Source organism: Enhydra lutris, unplaced genomic scaffold, assembly GCF_002288905.1.
Source record: "Enhydra lutris kenyoni isolate GAN:26980312 unplaced genomic scaffold, ASM228890v2 scaffoldscaffold10, whole genome shotgun sequence".
NCBI lineage: Eukaryota > Metazoa > Chordata > Mammalia > Carnivora > Mustelidae > Enhydra > Enhydra lutris.
Window position 1 is genome coordinate 35,942,913 of NW_019154094.1, and position 23,289 is coordinate 35,966,201.

Sequence of the window (23,289 nt, forward strand, 5' to 3'; positions counted from 1 at the left end):
CAACTCTTCACCCAAGATACTTAAATCCCAGGATAAGCCATACTTGTGCGAAAACTCCTTTTGGTTCATTCATTGGCCAAATCTGTACTGAGTGGCCATCGTAGTCCAGGCATTATGCCAGCTGCTGGGGATGAACCCACAATCTAGACCTAACCCTGCTCCCACAGAGCTTAATTGTCTGCCCAAGTACCGCTCCATCCTGCTCTCTATCCCTAAGGTAAACACTTGCCACTTAAAGGAAGTTAAGGAGGGGGTAGATTCATACCAAACTCTATGTACTTTTTTTCTTCCTTTTGATCCCCTTACAATGAACAGTCACTGGGTAGTTATTGCAGTGACAGGATGCTGTGGGGGGGATGGGGGGCAGTGAGCGACTGCTGTACCAAAGCTGACGGGATAATCGGCACAGACGTGGGAACAGGTCAGCATCCTGGATGGGTTTCTGAGTGTTTTAATCAGCTCCACAGACAAGATTATAAATTGTGCATGGCAAAAGTTGTCAGGCAAGGCTGCCCTGGAGGTAGTGGCAAGGCAGACCTACAGGTGATTTTTTACTCATAGGTACACAGCTAGTGAACACCCCGTGCAGAATAAACTCTTCTTGGCAGTGGTCTTCAGAGCAATTTTAACGATCCTACTTTGAATTATCTTTCCCAACTGAATTATTCCAAGCCATACCCCCACATACACCATTTGGTCTCAAAGTTCTTTTCTTTGACTTTTATTAAGATGCAAACAAAAAAGACCAATGATAACAGAAAGGCTTATTTATGAAGGCTGTCTCTAGCGCTTGACTTGGTGGCCACCAAATGTGAACAACCCACAAGAATCTTAGTTAAATCGGAGGTTTTAAAAAACCTTCCAGAAATGATCTAAGACAGACTTCACTAAAGGAACTGTTGAGCTCTCGTTAAAATGGTCACAGGAGTGAGGTGAGTTGAGGAATTTGCAGAAGGCATCCGAGGTGAAGGAGGGCATCTGAGACCACAGAGGTCCTCCCTCTTCATTCCCTCTTTGTACTGATGAGAGCACTGAGGTGCACGAAAGGCTCCTGGAAAGCTTCTCCAACTCTGTAGGACAGTGCCTGATCCTCCTGTGTGGGTTTGATTTTTTGTTTGTCGTACGTATTTTTGTTTTCATTTGTTTTGTCACTGTACCTTGGTTTGCCTTTCAGATTGGCTGTTTAAATTCTTACTCATTTTTTTTTAAAGAGCCTTAAAGTTTCCGAGGTTGCCTCCCACACTTGAACGCTGTGGAGGATACCTTCACGGCCATGTTACACAGCTGTACGTAGTAGAAACTTGGCATTGTTAAAATCCAAGGTAGAACTGTTCCCGTTAAGCCTCAATTTCAGCTTAAACAAAATATGTAAATATTCATTGCGTAGAGACTAGGGTTCATTAAGTGACATTAAAGCCAGTATGGTTTAAACTGCTTGGTTTGGGCCCTTTCTACATTTTTTGTCTTAACGTTAGTAGTTGGACCAAAAGCCCTTCCCCTGTGAATGAATATGAACCATTTTATCTTGGAAGACACTATAAGCTAAAAAGAAGTACCAGGAAACCAGTAATATAATCTCAAGTGCCTTTACCAGGATTGATCTGCTTAGGTTTTAAGGTGCCCAGGAAAAACTCAGCACAGCTCCTTTTATTGGGGGAAATGTGTTTCTTTCAAAAGGAATTAGCATTTTTTCTGATTATGTAACCTTTAACAAACCTTTAAGGCCATTTGTTTAAGGATCAACTTACTAAAAATTTTTCAGTTTTACTAAATTTGGTGTAATAGCAATCATAAAAATTTCTTGAATTGTTCTGCATAAGAAATCATGCAGATATGGTAGAGAGTTGCTGGTTCTTAAATGGCAATTGTAAGAATTCCTGCCCTCTGAAGAAAAAAAACTTTTTGAATTAAAAAATAAAAGCCTACAAATGATTAATGAGCAAGAAACTCTGTGATAGATATTTTTTAAAACTGCTATGAAAGAATACTATTCACTGGTAAAAGTGCTGGGAAACACATAAATTGCTTCATCACTGAGCTATTTTTTCAATCTTCTGGTCCAAAAAAGCAGAATAGAGCAATAATAGTTTATAAATGTGAATGTCTTTGGTTTTAATTTGTACTGCTATTGACCTCTTTGGTAGTGGTTTTCTTAAAATACCAATTTGAGGAGAAAAAGTTCTTGTCAAGGTTAGAAGTTAAAAACCTGGTTGGTGGTGTCACTTTTCCTACTATTGCCAAGAACAGTTGATTAGAATTGCTATTCTGTTAATGATGAATCTCATATTGAAGTTTCCCCTCCCAAGAGATTCTGAATACTAAATGTGATTCTCTTACATTCTTATTCCAAGGAGGAGAACTGATGTAAGAACCTACATTTTTTTTTTTTTTTTTTTGCATGTTTTCTTCATAACGCAAAAGAGCAAATATCGAAGAGGCTTCACTTTACTGAAAATGTGACTGGCTTCCTATGAGACAGTAACCCTTACATGCTGTTAGGAATACAAAAGTGTTTGAAAATCCAGATCACATTAGCATGTCCCAGTGTTTGGCACTTTTCATGCAAGATGGTTATCTTGTAAACATTAACTGCTTAAGAGAGGGAGGAATAACAAAGGATTAGAATAATTGCCTTACAGTTAGAAAATTGAATGTTAAACCTTACTGAGTGCCTCTGTCCCCTACCCTGTTCTGGAACCTCAAAGGGGGACTAAGATAACCACTGCCCTCTAGGGTCCCATAATCTAGCAAGAAAGACAGGCATACAGACCTCTGACGGTATGATACAGTGTGGAAAATTGTACAACCCACTCGAGATAGGAAGACAGCTTGATGGGAGCACAGAGGCGGCACTGGGTCCTGTGTGTGGCTGGGAGTGAGGAAGGAGTAGAGCCTGTACAAGTAGGTGACTTCTGAGCTGGCAGAGGAATGCAGCAGGGGGGGCATCCCAGGAAAGGAATCAGCATGAGCAAAGGCATGAAAACGCATGGCATGCTCCAGGAATGGCACTATGTTCTGGTTAATTCAGTTCATTCTTTGAACCACCACTTGTGAAATAGATGTGCAAGGTGCAGCCCTCAGTACTGGGTTACAAAGATGAACAGAACCTGTTCTTCTATACCCAACAGTCTAGAATGGGAAACAAATCAGTAAACTGCTGAGAATTCAGCCCCGTAAGTATGTAATGGAGGCATGAACAGACTGGAAAAGGAGGAAAGCAGTTTAGTCAGCCTGATCTCTGGGAGAGAGTCAGGCCACAGAAGCCTCAGAGGTGCACTGCCAGAGCTAGAGAGAGGGACAGAGTATTAGGGATCAACTCAGTGCGTGAACAAGTATCTGTACGTTGACATTAAATCAACGTAAGTGTGTCTGAGAGTTGTGCTGGGATTTTTTCTTAGTATTTTAGACTCCTTGTTAGGAACATGGCTGATTTTAGAGTTCCCCGGCTGTTTAGAATCTGAGTAACCAAGACCTTGCTGTGACAGGAAAGCAGTTTTTCGGACTGTTGACCCGTTAGAAACCAGATTGTGGCATCCGTGTGCTGCTACTGAACGGTCCTTCCTTTGCCAGCCTTCTGTCATCGAGGCCAGTTCTGGGAGGTGAAATGTGCTCATTTGCTCTCTACCCTTAGTGTTTTCATGAAAGATCTTTCCGACGTTTGGCTGCCTCTGATTTGTAAAGCTACAATATTTTTTGCTTCTTGTTTAGACTGAGTCAAAAGAAGGAATGCTAACATTCAAGCTAGTTTTTATATTCATATGCATAGGAAGAAGAGTACTGCTTTAAATGTTTATCCTTTAGCTAAATGGGAATTATGAGGATTTTAAATGAATCTCCTACGAATGAGACATTTCACACTATTCAAAATAGATTTTTCAGTATTCATATTTTGAATATAGTTACCTTAGATCAGAATCTGATGGATCTTTTTGAGTCGTTTTGTTTCAAATGTCCAGAGTGAATACTGCATTAGAATATGAAGATTCACTTTAGTCATTATTTCTATGTACTTTGATAAAGGTAACAGCAACAGTTAATGCACTTTAAATTTATACACACACACACATTTTATACAGTTTGTGTGTGAATTATGTAAATAGGTAAGTAGGTAGAATTGAGCCCATAAAGCCAGAAGTTATGTGAGGCTGTGCACTAGAGGCCAGTGAAACCTAACCAGCCAGCAGTGTTGACCTTAGTTTTGCACAGGCCAGATTTAAGCCTTAGGGCTTTTATTTTTGTTCCCTTATAATGATAATTAGATGATGACCACTGTCAAAAGGGCTCAATCCTTTAGCAGTTGCCCTATTCCCTCTCATTTATTAGTCACTTACTTGACAGCTATTCTGTCTAAAAGGCCAGGGTTCGTGAAAACAGAATTCAGACAAATGTGTGCGCCTCTGCTGTGCTCAGCTATAGAGAATCTTCTCCAAGATCTTAATATTATTAGAGAAAAATGATGTACGTACCCAAATTACTTTGTGTTCAAGATCACCTGATGTGATCTTTGACCCATTTCAGAGAGAATCCGTGAAAAGTTCTTCTAGAGCAGCAGTGTGGTCCCAGATCTACAACATAAACCTTACTTGTTACTTGTTAGAAATGCAAATTCATGGGCCCTACCCCAGGCCTACTGAATCAGAAACTCTGTTTGTGGGCCCTTTGATCTGTTTTAACATACCTTCTGTGTGATTCTGGCTTATGCCAAAGTTGAAGAACTACTATTCTATGGAAAGAGAAAACAAAATTAGGTATATACTGGGTACTTGAAATCACCAGGAATAAGACTGCCTGAGCAAAGAATTTGGCCACTAACCTACATCAGTAGGGAGTTTGAAGGTTTAGGAAGGAGGGCCAGTGATGTGATCATTATCTTAGAAAGGCAAACCCAGAAAGTTAAAATAGGAGCAGCAATGAGTTGTCAGGTGATGGCTGCAGAATTGGGAAGGGAGGTGTGCCATCAGCTAAAGACTCGTGTGTTATAGGAAATACAGTGTAGAGGCTTTTCTGTTTAAGAGAATGACTGAATAGCCAACAGATTGAAAGTTAAAAGCGGACTGAACCAACAGGCATGAACATATGCAAACATAAAAGGTCATCTCAAATGGAAGTAGTAATTTATAGAAAAATTACAGCAAAGGGTTTAATAGCCAACTTTGACAGTTGAAAGACCTCAGTAACTTTAAATGAAAGTGCCTAAATAAAGTAGCCTTCAATAGTGGTTGAGCCCCCCCAGGATTCCTAAATCCATTAGAATGCTTGAGATTGTTAAACTTTGTGAAGTTTTGTTAGATTCCCTCTCAGGGTTAGCTGCCAAGGGAAGAGAGAGTGTGTTTGTGTGTGCGTGTGTGTGTCCATCCATGTGTCTGTCAGTTGGGGAAGGGAGGAGGATCTGAGTGAAGTATCCAAAGTATTAGGTAGTAAGATTAATGAATACAGATTATATTTTAATCTAATTGTGCATTTATCCCACATGTCAAATTAGGTTCTCTTTTCTCAGCTGAATCTGTTAAGTATAGTGTAGTGTGTAACACTTACTTAAAAGACTGTCATTCATCTAAGGAAACTTCAGAGGCTAGCTGGAATATCCTAATTCTTTATAAAAAGCTACCTTTTGGAAATACTCCTTGTAAATTCTCTTCTAATTTATAACAGAAGGCATTTCACAGGAGCCTAAAAATAGTATGTTGATTTAAAAGAAAACTGCCATGTTTTGAGCAAGTAACAACTTTAAAACTGAACCTAGGTAAGCTATTCTTGTTTTATGTTCTCTCAGGATATTTTGTACCAAAAATTAGTCCAAGGGAAAAGTGAGACTTAAGCAACCACTATGTGACACTCTCCCAAAAAGTTTACATATATCTGTTCAATTCTCCACCTATGAGATAGGAATTATCATCCTAATTGTGTGAGTGAGGAAACAGACTCTGAGAAGCTAAATAACACAGAACCATAAGGAAATGGGTCTGATTCCAAGGTGCACGTTCTTTTTACCAGGATACACTAATTCTTGTCTGATTTTAGGAAACCAAAAATCTACATGCAGGACCTAACACCACTTGTAGACAGCAATTTTATCTAACGTATATTTCATTATAGCCTTTTTATCTTAATTGGCTTAAATGCCCAGCATCAAATCCAGAGCTAGGACCAACTGGTTAAGAAAAATAATAATGTGGAACATTAAATGTACCCTAAAATATCTAGAACAGAGCTACCTACCCATCAATATGAAAAATGATTTGGTTCAGCAGCCAAATGAATAGTAACAACCTCTTATTTGGGGTTTTGCAAGCACTTTTTCATTTGACCACTTTTGGGAAATGGTCTTTCCTGACCTTAATCAGTCCTGTGTCTGTGGATGGCAAAGAACAGACCCCACTGAGTGCCTAGAGCATTGTTTATAACATTTAGTCACTCTGGATCTCACTGGCATGTGAGGACATTCCTCATTTTCCTCAAGGTGCTACATCATTTTTTTTTTTTCCTCTCAAACCTCTCAAAATTACTCTGGAATCACTGAGAAACGGAATCAAGACCCCCTGAAGACCATGGACATAGTCCCTCTCAAACCTAGGATTCTAAACACACTGCTTCTCTTGATAGTTTGGTATGCTGTTCCCACCACACAAAGCCACCATTTCCAATGAGCCTTTAAATCATTTGGAAATGGATTTGGGAAACAATCAAGAATCCTGTGCTTTTATTGTTTTTTGTTTCTTTATGAAACAAATAGTAAGCAATACTTCTGAATGCCACATTGCATGACTAGGTCACCGAATTCCCCATTCTGCCTAGGAAGATGTCCCTTTTGAAGTTCTGAGTGTTTGATTTAGTGACGGTACACTATTTGTAGAAAGTGGGTTTCAGTATAAACCATAACCACAGAGGTAAATCTATGGTTCAGTATATGATCTGACGTACAGGAAGTGTCTGGGTCTAATGATGAAACTTTTTAACTTTCCAGATGACAGAACAAAGGAAGCAGAAACAAAGAATTGGTCTTCTAGGACATCCTCCTCATATGAATGTCAACCCACAGCAACCAGCATAAGCAAATGAAATAAAGGAAACTCCTGTAACTTTTATAATTATTATTAGTGTGGGTATGGCTACTTAGTTCTGATTCACCCACAAAGATGACATTAATCCCTAGTACATTTGTAAATAATCAGTTTTATACTGTATGTATATGATTGCTACTCTAAAGGTTTGGATATACGTATTGTAATTAGAATTGTTGGCATGATGAAATTTCATTTGTGCCAAAAATATTAAAAATGCCTTTTTTGGAAGGACTAAAGAAAGCACCTGATTTGCACTTGAACCAGATTATAGATTTAAAGTATACAACCTGTATTTTGTATTTAAAACTAGAATAGCCAGTATTTATGTTTTTTATAAAACTGTGCAATACGAATTATGCAATCACAATGAATTTGTAACTCCTGAGTGTCCGAAGGGAGCGCGCGTCTTTGAAGCCGGTGTGTGAATACTGTGTAATACATGGTTAAATATCAAACGATGCTGCTGCCACAATCCTAGGACTAGAGCGTTTCCAGCCCCTGGGCATTTCGTACCATGTACTCATCTGTGGTGATACTGTTCTCGTTGCTAGTGGCATTAGCGCCTCTGATAGTGACAGTGCTCCAAGTCAGCATTCATCTTAAGAAAAGCAACTTTAGTTTCAAAGATAATTTTAAGCTTCTGAACTGATCATTTAAACTTTAAGAGAGCTAAATTAGAAGCTCAGACTTTAGCTTGTGAAGTTAATGAATTTTTGAAAGGTAAATTTTCATGCAACATTTGGAATAAATGCATACTGCTGGCCAATCAGTGTCGTCTCCAAGGTGAATTTTGGTGTCACAGGATAAAGAAATGAATAATTGATGGTGTCTAGATTATCTAGTCCAAACAGTAGAGTTGATTTTTTTTCTTCCTCCGAACCAACATGCTACAGTAGCTAAGTATTTAAACTATATACATCCATATAAAGATGAAATATGAGCTATCCCATTAGAACTCATAGTTGAACACTGACATGTTATTCTTGTGAAAGAGCCACATTTTGGTTTTATTTCCTTGTCACATGATTTCTTTCCTTGATGGATGAAAAGTATGAAAGGAAACTTTTATATCTGTTGCCTAGTTTTGTACATGGATCTCATTTTACAAGAGAATCTCTCTGCCAAAAAAAAAAGTTTAAAATGTACTGAAAGCAGAGTTCTGAAGTGAGTAAAGTTTGTAAATGCATATATGAAAATAAATATTTAATGATGCAGAACAATATACAGTGGCGGACTAGTGGCTTTCAGTTCGGCATTTCTTTGTGTCTTAACAGCTGTTCCAATGACTTATTTTCTTTGGGGCCAATTTAAAGTGCACCTGGTTTGGTTACCAGATTCATTCAGAAAATGCTTACCTGATTAGCAAGAACGCTGAGGAGATCTACTTCAACAAATATCAGGGAGTGTTTAATACGATGTTCATTCATTCGTTCTTCTAGACGAGTGGCTGCCCAGCACACTGTCCCGAGCAGTGAGCACCAGGGCCTGCCGAGGGAAAGTCAGGGTGGACTCTGCTGAGGCTCTGGCCGCCTGGGCTTTCCCAGCACTGGGGGGCTCTCACTTGCTGTCTGCAAATAAAACAGTTGCCGGTTGTTTTCCTTCGTGTCCAGTGGTTGGAGGCCTTCCGCAAGACAGTCAGAAATATTTCACAGAGCTAACTCGTCTATCCAAAGGTAGTAAAACTTGTTCCCTCCTCAAAGCAATGCCCTCCTGCCCGCCCATTTGCTCTTTTAACGCTAATTCTCTCTGTGCTTTGGTAAATACGCATAATTACCACCCAATGTTGGGAACTAGGTCAGGATTGAGTTCCAGTTAAATGACTAGTTTCGTAACCAATGCTTCTACATTATAAATTTGATAACTAAAAAAAAAGAATAATTTTCCAGTCAATGCAGTGTATCTCCACAAAATGTTTCCGTAATAAGGCAGGCCCAAGATAGACACAGACTTGAACCTGGGAACACGAGTGCAGTCTCGGCTGAAGCCCCCCACCTGCGCCTGAGCCAGCAGGAACTTGCTCCTCCTCGGGTTTCTCTTTGAGCTCATGCTGCCCGGCACAGTGTGGCAGTATGTGTGGTTTGTCTCCCCATTCCCATCCAGCTCACTGGAGAGTTGTGCACGGACATGTCCGGGTTGCAGCGTTTACAAGTTTGTCATGTTTCATCTGAATCCTGTCACCTAAGATAGAAATCTTCATTCAATTTGCCAGCTTCAGCAGAAAATAAATGGAATTGGAATGCCACTCCACCCTGTATGTGGCAGATCCTACTCTTGGAGTTTGGGTGTGAACACAAAGCTTGTATAATTGAAACATAAAATCTGAAGTTAAAACTTCTATAGCCTTTGATGTGTAATTGTGATTTCACCTTTCTCCAGACAATGCTTTTTCAAACACTTCTATTTCAAGGGTGGACGTCCACATCACCTTCAAAGCTGCCTGGTATCAGGCTAAGTAAAAGACGTGGTAATAGAGTGCTAATATGCAAGAAAGTCTTTCTGGCTTTATTTAATTTTAAAAGTTTGCTGTAGCACCAATCCAAATTTCAAGATTTTACCAAATTCCTTAACTAAACCATTTGTTAAATCAAAGGATCTGGGGAATTCCATTCCACTTTTCTAACATTTATAATATCCTACCCTTTGCTTCTTCTGTATATAAACCTCGTGCTCGCTTCGGCAGCACACATACTTCTGTATATAAACCTGTGTACTGATAAACCTTCTTTTCCTCTTCTACTCTTCACTGGGTCCTAAAGCTTTAAATGCTATTTCATCCCGTACAATTTTTTCTTAGTACTACATCTGTCTCTAGTCACCCCACACACATACAAAATACAACTTCTTTTATTTCATTCTTTAAAAATTTGATTCAACTTAATTGGTTTGTTTCCAAGTTCATGCTTCTTATTCATTGTTCTGCACTCAGCCAATTTTTTTTATTTGGTTGTACTTTCTGAAAATGGATTGCTTGATTTGGGTCCTGTAAAAACTGCTCTTTCATCCTGTTTAAATATTTCCTAACATAAATTATATAGCAAGCATACTTTATTTCTGGAAGCTAACCAACACAGTCTATGCAGTAGAGCAAACTAAACGAAGCTTTACTTATGTGCTAGTGGGAAATTATCAAGATCTTCACAGTAAACTAAGGAATTAACCTGTTAAAAATCCAATTCTAGACTTCTCTATCCTCCTACTGAGGATGGTCTACTATCCTCCTACTGAGTATGATAATGCATGAATGAGAAATAGCCTGGAAGTTTTTGACAGTTATTTTAAGGCTGACTTCTGGGCTGCATAGATGGAAATTTACTCCTTCAAAAAAATACAAAAGGGACATAAATACAGACTTCTAGAAGTAGAGCTAGTTTTTGCTAAAATAATGTTTTTACAGATTTTAAAGAACAAAATAGGTGCCCGATAGAAGTTATAAATTATATGACCATAAAAGTCACTTTTATATAAGACAGGATATTACAAAGGGCTCCTACAGAAGGCTCTTGAGACAATATGCTGTATCTACCAAACCATACAGCAGGAGTGAAACTAATTTCAAAGATAAGACATTAAGACTTAGAGGGGTGCTTGGCTGGCTCTGGCAGTAGAGCATGTGACCTGTGATCTCTGGGTCATGAGTTCGAGCCCCACGTTGGGGATAGAGATTACCTTAAGGAAAAAAGGGAGGAAAAAAAGAAATTGAGACTTAGAGAGGCAAAGCAAATGGCCTAAGGACTCAGTTCCAGAATAAACAAGGTCTCCTGACTTAGCCAAATCCAGAGAGCATTCTTCCCACTTGCTACCGGTCTTCCAGAATGGGGCTGTGATATCTCAGGAGAAATCAGTTTCCTACAACAGTTCTCCCTTCACAGAAAGTTCTTAGGGAGAATACCACTTTGTTCTAAGATGCAAACTGATTTGTTTTTTTTTGTTTTTTTTTTTTTTTACAAATCTACTTTTATAAGGGATCTACAAATTAGAAAGCACTGAATGTGAAGACTTTGTCAAGAATGAAAACTGTGGCAAAGATGAGCAGCTCCTAAAATCTCTTTTACAATTACCAATCTCATACAGTACTTCTTAACTGCGTTTTTCAACAGGAGACTCTATTCTCTCAATGAAGGTGGCTTCCTCCTAGTGAAAACATTCAGATATAGGTGACTGGCATCCTATCCTACCACAGAAGTAGGTGTTTATTAGCAAACCCCACTCTGCTCTTGCTCAGTATACTGATAATTTGCTAACAATCAACTAGAGTGTTGGAAAACCCCCATAAAGATTTCAATTTTACAGAAAGTACCCAAAATTCCACCAGTTTTGCATCACAAAGTAGTGGTTTAAGTAAAGTTTTGAGTAAAATGCCATGTGTGTGGTTTTTGTGGGTGGCTGCAGCTCAAAACGACTATTAGGCCTCATCGGTTACCTACAGGGGAGAGCTATGATGGCAATTATAAATTAAGACAATTATGATTATTGTAACTTTTTTTTTCTTCTTTGGCATTATATACCACATTGGTAATTCTTGCAACCTAAAGGCAATTCAGAACCATAACTAGCCTTTAAGTCTGGACCCCAAAACCTGCCAAAATAAAGAAAATGAAAAGGTTGATCCCTAGTGGGTTTTGACATGTGGTCAACTTCCAACAATGCTTATTGACTATGGGTTCTCCAGGCGCTGGTATTTTAAACTCATTTGGTAAAACAAATCTCTAGCTTACTAGGGGTACCACATTTTAAAAAGAAAAATTTACTAAAGGAGAAGCTTAAAATACATTAAGGTCATGACAAACCAGTGTGAAAGAGAATCCTAACACCTAGAAGTGAAACTGCATCATCCACCCAGTCTGGAAAGAAAAAAGAAAGCTAAAAACCACTATAGAATAAGAATGCAGAGTTTGAGAAAACCCCTAAGGTGAATTGTGAACAACAACAACAAGAAAAAGAGCCCCCACAACATAAGAAGTGCATATTGTATGCAAGAACCACTAATGGAAAGAGTTCGCCAGCATTTCTGTAATTACCTCACAAAAAATGGTTAGTCCCAGGTCAAGAATGGAACTTTCAACAATTCAGGGATTTAACTGTTCACTCCAGAACTCAAGTTATTTAATCCTTTTTCATATGCTTGTCAGCTACAGCATCTCCAAGTCTTGTCAGAAGATTTCTGTAAAAGTTCTCCAGAAGAACAACAATTGAGATTTGGTACGAAACTGGGACAAGGAGCCCAAAAGCACAAAAGGCTTGGGGGCTAAGCAGTAACTTACTTCAGAACCCACACGGCAGCACAATGGCATGAAAGGAACAAAGACCTTGAAGTTGGTTGAGAGTCTTCATACCAGCTCTGCCACTTCAGTGCTATGACTTTGAGCAAGTCCTTTAATCACTGTAATTGTCACACCCCATCTAAAGAATGGACATCACCACTTACTTCTTTGGGCAGTAATGAGCAATAAAGACAAAACATGTCAAGTATCTATACATATATCCAATACATGCTCTTACCCATTTATCTGCAACATAACCACTTCTTCTTTCTCATACCTATCCACAATCTCAGCCAAATATTAAATGACCAAAGCTGCTTTCTGTTCCTAATAAATGGGCCAGATATTACTGTAGGATCCTAAATCCTCATGTTTGAACATGGCATGTTGGGGTCATATTGAGTCATTTTTTAAAACTGTATCTCTAACATCTCTAACATCCAAATTATAACCAATCTGAACTGAATTTATACAGAAAGAAAACTACCACAGCTTATGACTTCTAGATAATTATTCTCATATTTGTGATCAGTGTTGAATTCAAATCTGACTTTTCAAAATATTCTTCATGGAAAGATGTTTTATCTTCTAGAGGATGATATGTTTTCTTAGTTTATGAAATGCTTTCTTTTTTTTTTAGGATTTTATTTATTTTTATTATTTGAAAGCAAGAGCAGGGTGAAGGGCAGAGAGAGAAGCAGACTCCTGGCTGAGCAGGAAGCCCGACATGGGAGTTGATCCCAGGACCCTGGGATCATGACCAGAGCCGAAGGCAGACACTTAACCAACTGAGCCACCCAGGTGCCCTGTTTATGAAACCTACATTCTCATTTACACCTCCTAACCCTGTTCAGTAGATTATTATCCCTGTCATCTGCATGGTTCTCAATTACTCTGTCATTTAACATGCAAATGTATATTTTAGACCATATCTCACATAACGGTGGACTCCTGAGGATCCTAAGAAGGGTGCTTATAAGTTCCTAATGATTCCTTGTCACTCCTGATCCTAAACCCCAAATGCAACCTGATGCTCATCATCTCCCCTCTATTTCACATCACCCCCACTGCTGACATAGCCTGCTCTACTCTTGTCTCCATTAACATCTGGGTGTCATGCAAGCAGATCTTCATGGGGGGAAGATTCTAACAGCAAATAGGAAACTACTTAAAATTGAGAATCAGACATCAAAACCCACACCCCTTTCTTCTCTGCCACTGGAGGAGCAACTTCTCATGTCTACCCTACTGCTAGGGCCCACTCTCTTTCCTGACCAAACAAAAGCATAATTAAAAAGTTCCCTCCAGGGGTGCCTGGGTGGCTCAGTGGGTTAAGCCTCTGCCTCCAGCTCAGGTCATGATCTCAGGGTCCTGGGATCGAGCCCCGAATTGGGCTCTCTGCTCAGCAGGGAGCCTGCTTCTCCCCGCCCCCCCCCCCGCCCCGCCTGCCTCTCTGCCTACTTGTGACCTCTGTCAAATAAATAAATAAAATCTTTTAAAAAAAAAAAAAGTTCCCTCCAGGGGCACCTGGGTGGCTCAGTCATTAAGCATCTGCCTTCAGCTCAGGTCATGATCCTGGGGTACTGGGATCAAGCCCTGCATCAGGCTCCCTGCTCAGTAGAAGCCTGCTTCTCCCTCCCATTCCCCCTGCTTGTGTTCCCTCTCTCGCTGTGTCTATCAAATAAAATTTTTTTTTAAAATCTTAAAGAAAAAATTCCCTCCAGCCTCGGTTAAAAACAAAAATTCTTTTTTTTTTTTTTTAAGGAGTCACTTTTTTTTTTTTTTAAAGATTTTATTTTATTTATTTATTTATTTATTTGACAGACAGAGATCACAAGTAGGCAGAGAGGCAGGCAGAGAGAGAGGAAGGGAAGCAGGCTTCCCGCTTGAGCAGGGAGCCCGATGCGGGGCTTGATTCCAGGACCCTGAGACCATGACCTGAGCCAAAGGCAGAGGCTTAACCCACTGAGCCACCCAGGTGCCCCTAAAAACAAAAATTCTTGTTTCTTTACCATGCAGAGCAATTTTAGCCCCCAGGCCCCAACCACTCCTATCTAAATTAGCCCTTTACCTTGACCAAACCAAACCAACCAACAAACAAAAAACGTTAATTCCATTGTCCTTAGCTTCCAACTCAAAGATCAACCAGTGTTTTAAGCTTTTTTTTTCCCCCTTCCTGATACATCCCTATCTTAAAGAAGAAAAAATCATTTTAGAAAGGTTAAGTGATATGGCCCAACTAGAACCTGGGACCTAGGATTCCAGGGCAGATCATGTGATCTTACCCACTCTCTTCTCTTTGCCGCTGCTTCACTCTGCTAGGTGCAGTCCTGCTGATAAGGTGCTGGGGCCTCCCCTTCTTCCCTGCCCACCTGTCTGGGGAAAACCTGTACCAGCTAAAAATTCTATGAGACACAAAAGAATGTAAAAGTTGTTAAGGGTCATGGCTGCACTAGTTCATTTCTATATCATGGATCCCTAGCATAGTACCTGTCAAAGGTATTCTACACAATGACTGGAGGGAAAATATTCTTTGCAAATCTCCACTTAATCTGCTCAAGGTTTTTGGAGCCAAGGCTAATTAGGAGTCTTTCAATGAAGAAGGAGTATCTAGTGGCCCGAAGGGAGTTACATATAGAACAATCAGTCACTACTCCTTTTGCTGCTACTTGACCCTTTAATCCTACAACTAATGATTAACTGTAATGCCTCTAGCTCCTACAGTCCTGCTTCATAACTCAAAACCATCTTCCACTGCTCCCTCTGAACAAGTGACCCCCATCTCTCCCCTCTTTGAATTCTTTAACAGGATAATGTGTGACGGTGTTGTCTTCCTGAAGACGTACAGACTCACGCGTACTCCAACGCTCCTCTCTCCACCACAGCCCCTTGTCTAACACTAAAAGACACCTTGCCTCCATAATCCGTGGAGGAACTGTAGCAGTTCTCAGACTGTCCACAAAGAGAACACAATTTAGGTAACAGAAGGAAGTTAGGGCCATTTTGGGTAGCGAAGAATTATGGTTCATTTACATATGAACATACAGACAACATGGATGACTCTCCAAAGCATTACATTAAACAAATGAAGTCAGAACTGAAAGGCTACATAATGTGTCTTTCCATGTATATGACATTCCGGAAAAACAAAACTACAGGGATAGAAATTAGATCAGCAGTTGCCAGATACAGGAGGTATGGGAAGGGGATATATTACAAAGGGACACTAGGGAAATACACTGGGTAATGGAAAGATCTTTGGTGTGTTGGTAGTTATGACTACACAGGCTTCTCAAAATTCAAGAACTATAACCTAAAAGAAGTAAATTGTACTATATGTAAATTATACCCCAGTAAACTTGACTGAAAATATTTCTAAAAACTAATGGGGGGTAGTGGAGGAGAGATAAAAGGGTCAGATCCAAGAATTTGCATTTTTAATTTGCTCCCCAGATAATTCTGATGCAGGCTGTCCACAGTCCACAGGCTGAGAAGCACTGCTAATGTCTGGGCTGCATCACAGTACCTTTATTCTTTTTGGCACAGGCCATGTGCACACTTTTGGAACGGAGTTTCTTTTCACAGGGTTGAATAGGAGGGTCAGAGCAAAAGATATGCTCACTGGGGTGCCGGTAGGGCTGGCAGTGAGACTTCAAAAAAAAAAAAAAAAAAAAGGAAAGAAAAAAGAAAAAAAAAGAAGGTGTGCTGAGCACTACTTAAAAAAGAAATGTGTTTTATAACTTGCAAATGGAGCAGTCTTCTAGCTGCATTTGCTTTCTACCGCTGCCATAACAAATTAGCAAAAATTTAGTGGCTTAAACAACACAAATCAAACTTCCAGTGGGTCTAAAATGGCTTGGCAGGGCTGCCATTGCTTCTAGAGGCCTTAGGGAAGAATCCATTTCCTTGCCTTTCTTGGCTTAGAAAGGCAGCCTGCATTCCCCCACTGGTGGTCTGCTCCCATCTTCAAAACCCGAAATGGCCAGTTGCATTTTCCCATTTCAAAATCCTTAACATAATCACATCTGCAAAATCCCTTTGCCACATAATGTAACATATTCACAGGGTTTGGGCAATAGGATGTGGACATCTTTAAGGGGGCTGTTACTCTGCCTACCACACATGCTTACACAGAGTCGAGACAAGTGCTTAGGTTTAAGATAAGAAAAGCAAATCACCCATCTGTTTACAAGCTTAACTGATTTGAATACAATTAGGAAGGTGCATTTTCTTATGGTCCAAACAGGCTGAAAAATCAGTTCATTAACATGATCGTAAAAACTGATAAAGCTACACAGGATTACCTAAGATGGTATGTTGCTTTCTCTTCACCTTCACTACTGATACCAGAAACTATAAAAGAGATGTGTTTGCTTTTTCAGACACACACACACACACACACACACACACACACATCTTATTTTCCTCAGTCTTACACACACACACACACACACACATCTTATTTTCCTCAGTCTTACTTCTGAGCATTAGCACTTTAAAAATAAGACCCAATGAGGGGCACCTGGGTGGCTCAGTCAGTTAAGCAACCAGCTTAACTGATTTCCACTCAGGTCAGGATCTCAGGATTCTGAGATTGAGCCCTGTTTGGGCTCTGCTGGGCATGGAGCCTGTTTGTGATTCCTTCTCCCTCTGCCTCTGTCCCACCTCCCCATCTATAAAGAAATAAGTAACACCCAGTGAACTCAAAGAAAACAAAAGAAAAAAAATCTTCCCAGGCAATAAGCCTTAATGGGGGGTGGGGGGGAGCCAATGTATACCTGCAGAAGATAAGAAAATTTAAATAATATGACATCCATATCTCTTCTTTGGTGAGTGTCTATACAATCTCTTTTTCTTTGCTCACCTTTTTATTTCTTTTACTATTACTGAATTTTAAGTTTTGTTTTTTATAATCTGACTGCCAATTCTTTATCAAATATATGTTTTGCAAATATTTTTTCTCCCTGGTCTATGGCTTGTCTTTTTATTTCCTTAGCACAGCTTTCCAAAAATCTGAAGTTTTTAATTTTGACAAAACTCAATTTATCAACTTTTTTCTTTTGTGGCTCATGTTTTTTTGTGTCCTAAGAAATCTTCATCTAACTAAAATCCCAAAGAGTTTTTTCCTATGTTTTCTTCCAGAACAGCAGTGTACAATAAAGCTTTCTGTGATGATGAAAATGTGCTATACTCCAAGCTAACCAATACACTAGCTATAGCTAACCACACATAGCTACTGAGGACTTGACATGTGGCTAGAACTAGGAACTGAATTTTAAAATTGTATTTAGTTTTAATTATTTAAATTTAAATAGCCACATGTAGCTACCATATGGACAGGAAGTTCTAGAAGTGTTATAGTTTTGATTTTACATTTTGGTCTATGATACATTTTGAGTTAATTTTTGTAAGTGTTTGAAGTATGGATCAGGGTTCATTTTTCAAAAATACGGACATCTAATTATTCTAGCACCATTTTGTGAAAAGACTATATTTTACTCCAATGAGTTATCTTGGCACCTGTGCCCATGTTTATGTCTTTTTCTGAACTCTACATTCTGTTCCATTGACCTATGTGCGTTTCCTTTCACCAGTATCACCCTGTCTTCATATATGGTCAACTGACCTTCAACAAGGGCACCCAGAATATACAATGGGGAAATGACAGTCTCTTCATCAAATGGTGCTGAGAAACCTGGACATCCAATTGCAAACAAATAAAACTGAATTCTTGTCTTACACCATACATGAAAATCAACTCAAATGGACTGAAAACTTAAATGTAAAACCTGAAACTGAAAAACTCTAAGGAAAAAAATCAGGGAAAAGCTTCATGACACTGGTCTTAGCAATGACTTCTGGAATATGACACCAAAAGGATAGGCAATAGATACAAAAACAGGCAAGATGGGACTACATCAAACTAAAAAGCTCCTATATAGCAAAGAGAACAATCAATAGACTAAAAAAGCAATCTATCAAAAGGGAGAAAATATTTGCAAATTTTTAAGGGATTAATATCCAAAATATGTAAGGAACTCTTACAACTCAAAAGCAAAAAAACATAAATAATTTGATTAAAAATGGGCAAGAAATTTGAACGCTTTTCCAAAGAAGACATACAAATGGCCAATAAATATATGAAAAGATGCTCAACATTAATAGACATCAGGGAAATGCAAATCAAAAACACAGTGAGATAACACCTCACACTGGTTAAGATAGCCATTATTAAGAAAACAAAATAACAAGTATAGATAAGAATGTGGAAAAACTGGAACCCTGGAGCACTGCTGACGGAAATGTAAAATGGTACAGCCACTACAAAGAACAGTATGAAGGTTACTCAAAAAATATATAAAATGACCACATGAGGCACCAATCCCATTTCTGGGTATTAATCCAAAACAACTGGAGGCACCTAGGTGGCTCAGTTGGTTGAGTGTCTGCCTTTAGTTCAGGTCAAAATCTCAGGGTCCTGGAATGGAGCCCCATGTTGGGCTCTCTGCTCAGCAGGGAGTCTGCTTCTCCCTCTCCCTCTGTGCTCCTCTCTCTCTTAATAAATAAATAAAATCTTTGAAAAATTTCAAAAGAAGTGAAATCATGTTCTCAAAGAGATATCTGTGTTCCCAGACTTACTATAGCTTGTTCAGAATAACTAAGAGGTAGAAACAATCTAAATGTCTGTTGACAGATAAATGGATAAAGAAAATGTAGTATATACAAACAGGGGAATATAATTCAGCCATAAAAAGGAAGGAAATCCTGTCATATGCCAGAAAATAGATGGAACTTGAGGACATTATGCTAAATGAAATAAGCCAGTCATAGGCAATTATTGCATGATTCCACTTATATGAGGTATCTAAACTAGTCAAAACTCATCAGAGCACAAAATACAATACTGTTGTCAAAGTCTATAAAGAGGTGGGAACAAGAAGCTGCTAATCAACGAGTATAAACTTCCAGCCATGCAGGATTGAAAAGTTCTAGAAAGGTGCTATACACTATACCTGCAGTTAATAATCTGTATTGTACACTTAATAATTTATTGAGGGTAGATCTCATGTTCTGTGTATGTTTTACCATAGGTTTAAAAATAATCGCACAGTCTTAACTACTATAACTTTATAGTAAGTCTTGAAATCAGGTAGTATGAGTCTTATAACTGCTTTTCTCTTTCAAAATTGTTCTGGCTGTAGTAAGTTCTTTGCTTCTCTATATAAATGTTAGGAATAGCCTGTTGAACCACATAAATATAAAGAATTATAAGAAGCCACTACAAAAATTATATGCCACAAAGTGGACAACCTAGAAAAAAATGGATAAATTGTTAGAAACATACAATTCTACAAGATTGAATTAGGAAAAAGTAGAAAATCTGAAAAGAAATTGGTAAAAAGTAATGAAATTAGGGGCACCTGGGTGGCTCAATGAGTTAAGCATCTGCCTTCAACTCAGATCATGATCCCAGGGTCCTGGGATCAAGCCCCATGTCAGGCTCTCTGCTCAGCAGGGAGCCTGCTTCTCCCTTGACCTCTGCCAGATGCTCCCCCTTCCTTGTGCACTCTGTCAAATAAATGAATAAATTCTTTTTTAAAAAAAGTAATGAAATTAAATCAATAATCAAAAAACTCCCCAAAGGGCGCCTGGGTGGCTCAGTGGGTTAAGCCGCTGCCTTCGGCTCAGGTCATGATCTCAGGGTCCTGGGATGGAGTCCCACATCGGGCTCTCTGCTCAGCGGGGAGCCTGCTTCCCTTCCTTTCTCTCTGCCTGCCTCTCTGCCTACTTGTGATCTCTGTCAAATAAATAAATAAAATCTTAAAAAAAAAAAAAAAACCTCCCCAAAAACAGAAGTCCAGGAAAAGATGGTTTTACAGGTAAATTCTACCAAACATTTTAATAAGTTAATACCTATCCTTTTCAAACCACTCTAAATAATTGAAGAGAAAGGAATGCTTCTAAATTCACTCTACAATGCTAGCATTACCCTGATAACAAAACCAGACAAAGACCATACAAAAAAGAAAATTACAGGCCAATTCCCTGATGAACACAGATGCAAAATTCCTCAACAAAGCATCAGCAAATGAATTCAACAATACACTAAAAGGATCATTCACCACAGTCAATTAAGATTTATTACAGTGATGCAAGGATGGTTTAATAACTGCAAATCAAATCAGTATCGTAGAACACATTAACAAAATAAAAGGTAAAAATCATATTATGGGGGGAGGGGAGCAAGATGGCAGAGGAGTAAAAGACCTAAATTTTGTCTGCTCCCAGGAATTCAGCTAGATAGTTACCACCCCAACCACTGTGAACACCTACAAACTCAACAGGAGATCAAAGAAAAGAATAGCAGCAATTCTATGAACAGAAAAGCAACCACTTTCTGGAAGGTAGGAAATGCAGAGAAGTCAATCTGAGGCAATATTTGGGAAGACAGACCACCGGGAGAGGGAGCCTCCATCAGCTGGCTCCTGGCAAGTGAGAGAGCAGTGGAGCACAAAATCAGAACATTTAGAAGTCTGCTCCACTAAGGGACATCACTCCAGTGGCTAAGTGGGGGGTGGAACACTTGCTGGGACAGTGTGGTTTCAGGACGCTCAGGGTCACAGAAAGATTGAGGGTGTCTGAGTGCAGCAGATCTCCCAGGTATCAGAGAAGGAAAACCGGCTGCAAAGACAGAACTGAGGAGGGGGCTCTCAGCTTGGGGTTGCCATAAACCATGATCCACCCCACAGCTGGGTTACTGGTCTTCGTGCAGGGACCCAACAAGTGGCAGATCCAGGGAGACTCCCCTTCCTCCCCTGGAAGGGGCAGCATGGGAACACACCTCAGGAATCTGCTGGGTTTGTAGACTACAAACAGGGTTGTGTGCCAGAGACAGAAACGCTTGGTCACAGCCGGGTGAGCACGGAGTGCAGCCAGGGACCAGGAATAAAGGACTGATTGACTACCTTTCTCTGAGGGTGCACTGAGGAGTGGGGCGCTGAGCTCTCAGCTCCTCCAGGGCCAGAGATTGGAAACCTGCCATTTTTATTCTCATCCTCCAAAGCTGTATGGAAAGCTTTCAGGGAACAAAAATTACTGAGATCAAACCCAAGCAGATTACTTAGCCTAGCCACTGACAGGGCAGTACAATTCCACCTCAGGCAAAGACATTTGAGAATCACTGCAACAGGCCCCTCCCCCAGAAGATCAGCAAGAACATCCAGCCAAGACCAATCAATGAGAACTGCAAAACTCCAGCGATACAGGAATACAGCACACAGAATCATGGCTTTTTCTTCCATGATCCTTTAGTTTTTCAAAGTTAATTTTTAAAATTTCCTTTATTTTTTTTTCTATTTTGAATTTTTCTTCTTTCCTATTTTTACCAACATCTTATCAATTCCTTTTTTAAAATCTTTTTAAATTTTCATTTTTACAGTGATATTCTATTCCTTCATTGCACTTAAACTTATTTTGTGTATGTATGTAAGTTTTTCTTTCTCTAAAATTTTGGGATACATTTTCTTCTAACAGAACAAAATATAACCTAAATCTAGTGTATGGCTTTGTTCTAGTCTACTGCGTGATCACATTCTTTTTTTTTTATTCCTTAATTTTTTTCTTCCTTTTTTCAACCAACTTCTTATCAATTCCTTTTTTAAAATCTTTTTTCAATTTTCATCTTTATAGTCATATTCTATTCCTCCATCATATTTAACCTTATTTTTGTATATATGTAAATTTTTCTTTCATTAAAATATTTGGAGGCAGTTTCTTCTAACAGACCAAAATACACCCAAAATCTAGTGTGTGGCTCTGTTCTATTCACCAGCCTGATCACACTCCTTTTTTCTTCTCTTTTTTTTTCTTTTTCCTTTCTTTTCTCTCTGGTTTTGGGTCTCTTCTGATTTGTTTGGCGTATATTTCTCTGGGATTGTTGTTACCCTTTTAGCATTTTGTTCTCCCATTCATCTATTCGTCTATGGACAAAAATGACAATGTCAAACAGAAAAACTAACCTCAAAAGAAAAGAACAAGAGGCAGTACCGACTGCCAAGGACCTAATCAATAGGGACATTAGTAACATGTCAGAACTAGAGTTCAGAATGACGATTATAAAGATACTAGCTAGGTTTGAAAAAAGCATAGAAGATAATAGAGAACCCCTTTCTGGAGAAATAAAAGAACTAAAATCTAACCAAGTTGAAATCAAAAAGCCTATTAATGATATGCAATAAAAAATGGAGGCTCTCAGGATAAATGAGGCAGAAGACAGAATCAGTGATACAGAAGACAAAATGGAGAATAAAGAAGCTGAGAAAGAGATAAACAACTACTGGATCATAAGGGGAGAATTCAAGAGATAAGTGACATCATAAGGCAAAACAATATTAGAATAATTGGGATCCCAGAAGAAGAAGAAAGGGGGGGGGCAGAAAGTGAGAGGAGGCAGAAGATATATTGGAGAAAGTTACAGCAGAGAACTTCCCTAACGTAAGGAAGGAAACAGGCATCAAAATCCAGGTGGCACATAGACCCTCCAATCAAAATCAATAAAAATAGGTCAACACCCTGTCATCTAATAGTAAAACTTACAAGTCTCAGAGACAAAGAGAAAATCCTGAAAGCAGCTCACGACAAGAGGTCTGTAACCTATGATGGTAGAAATATTAGACTGGCAGCAGACCTATCAACAGAGACTTGGCAGGCCCTAAAGGATGGGCATGATAGATTCAGAGCACTAAAAAGAAAAATATATAGCCAAGAATACTATATCCAACTAGGTTGTCATTGAAAATAAAAGGAGAGATTAAAAAGTTTCCAGGACAAACAAAAACTAAAAGAACCTGCGAAGAGCAAACCAGCCCTACAGGAAATATTGAAAGGGGTCCTCTAAGCAAAGAGAGAACCTGAAAGTAACATAGACCAGAAAGGAATAGAGACAATATACAGTTAAGAGTCAC

General features: G+C 39.1%; 1 protein-coding gene and 1 long non-coding RNA gene across 5 annotated transcripts in view; one reads left to right on the plus strand and one right to left on the minus strand.

Moving 5' to 3' along the window:
* Positions 1–8,278, plus strand: part of LOC111144005 (inositol 1,4,5-trisphosphate receptor type 1) — a 330,013-nt gene extending 321,735 nt beyond the window's left edge. The window contains exon 59 of the mRNA XM_022498062.1: positions 6,965–8,278. Coding sequence (XP_022353770.1) covers positions 6,965–7,051 — 87 coding nt within the window. The 3' untranslated portion in view covers positions 7,052–8,278. The remainder of the gene's footprint in view (positions 1–6,964) is intronic.
* The window catches only part of LOC111144006, a 37,774-nt gene that overhangs the window by 5,457 nt on the left and 9,028 nt on the right, over positions 1–23,289 (minus strand). Inside the window, exons 1-6 of one of the 4 annotated variants that reach the window (XR_002640356.1) lie at positions 12,083–12,589; positions 9,057–9,242; positions 8,420–8,632; positions 4,679–4,723; positions 4,467–4,565; positions 3,904–3,964 (exon numbers count right to left, since the gene is read on the minus strand). This is a non-coding gene — a long non-coding RNA (uncharacterized LOC111144006). Of the gene's footprint in view, positions 1–3,903; positions 3,965–4,466; positions 4,724–8,419; positions 8,633–9,056; positions 9,243–12,082; positions 12,590–23,289 lie in introns of those variants that run through there. The other 3 variants (XR_002640357.1, XR_002640354.1, XR_002640355.1) reach the window with 3 other exon arrangements.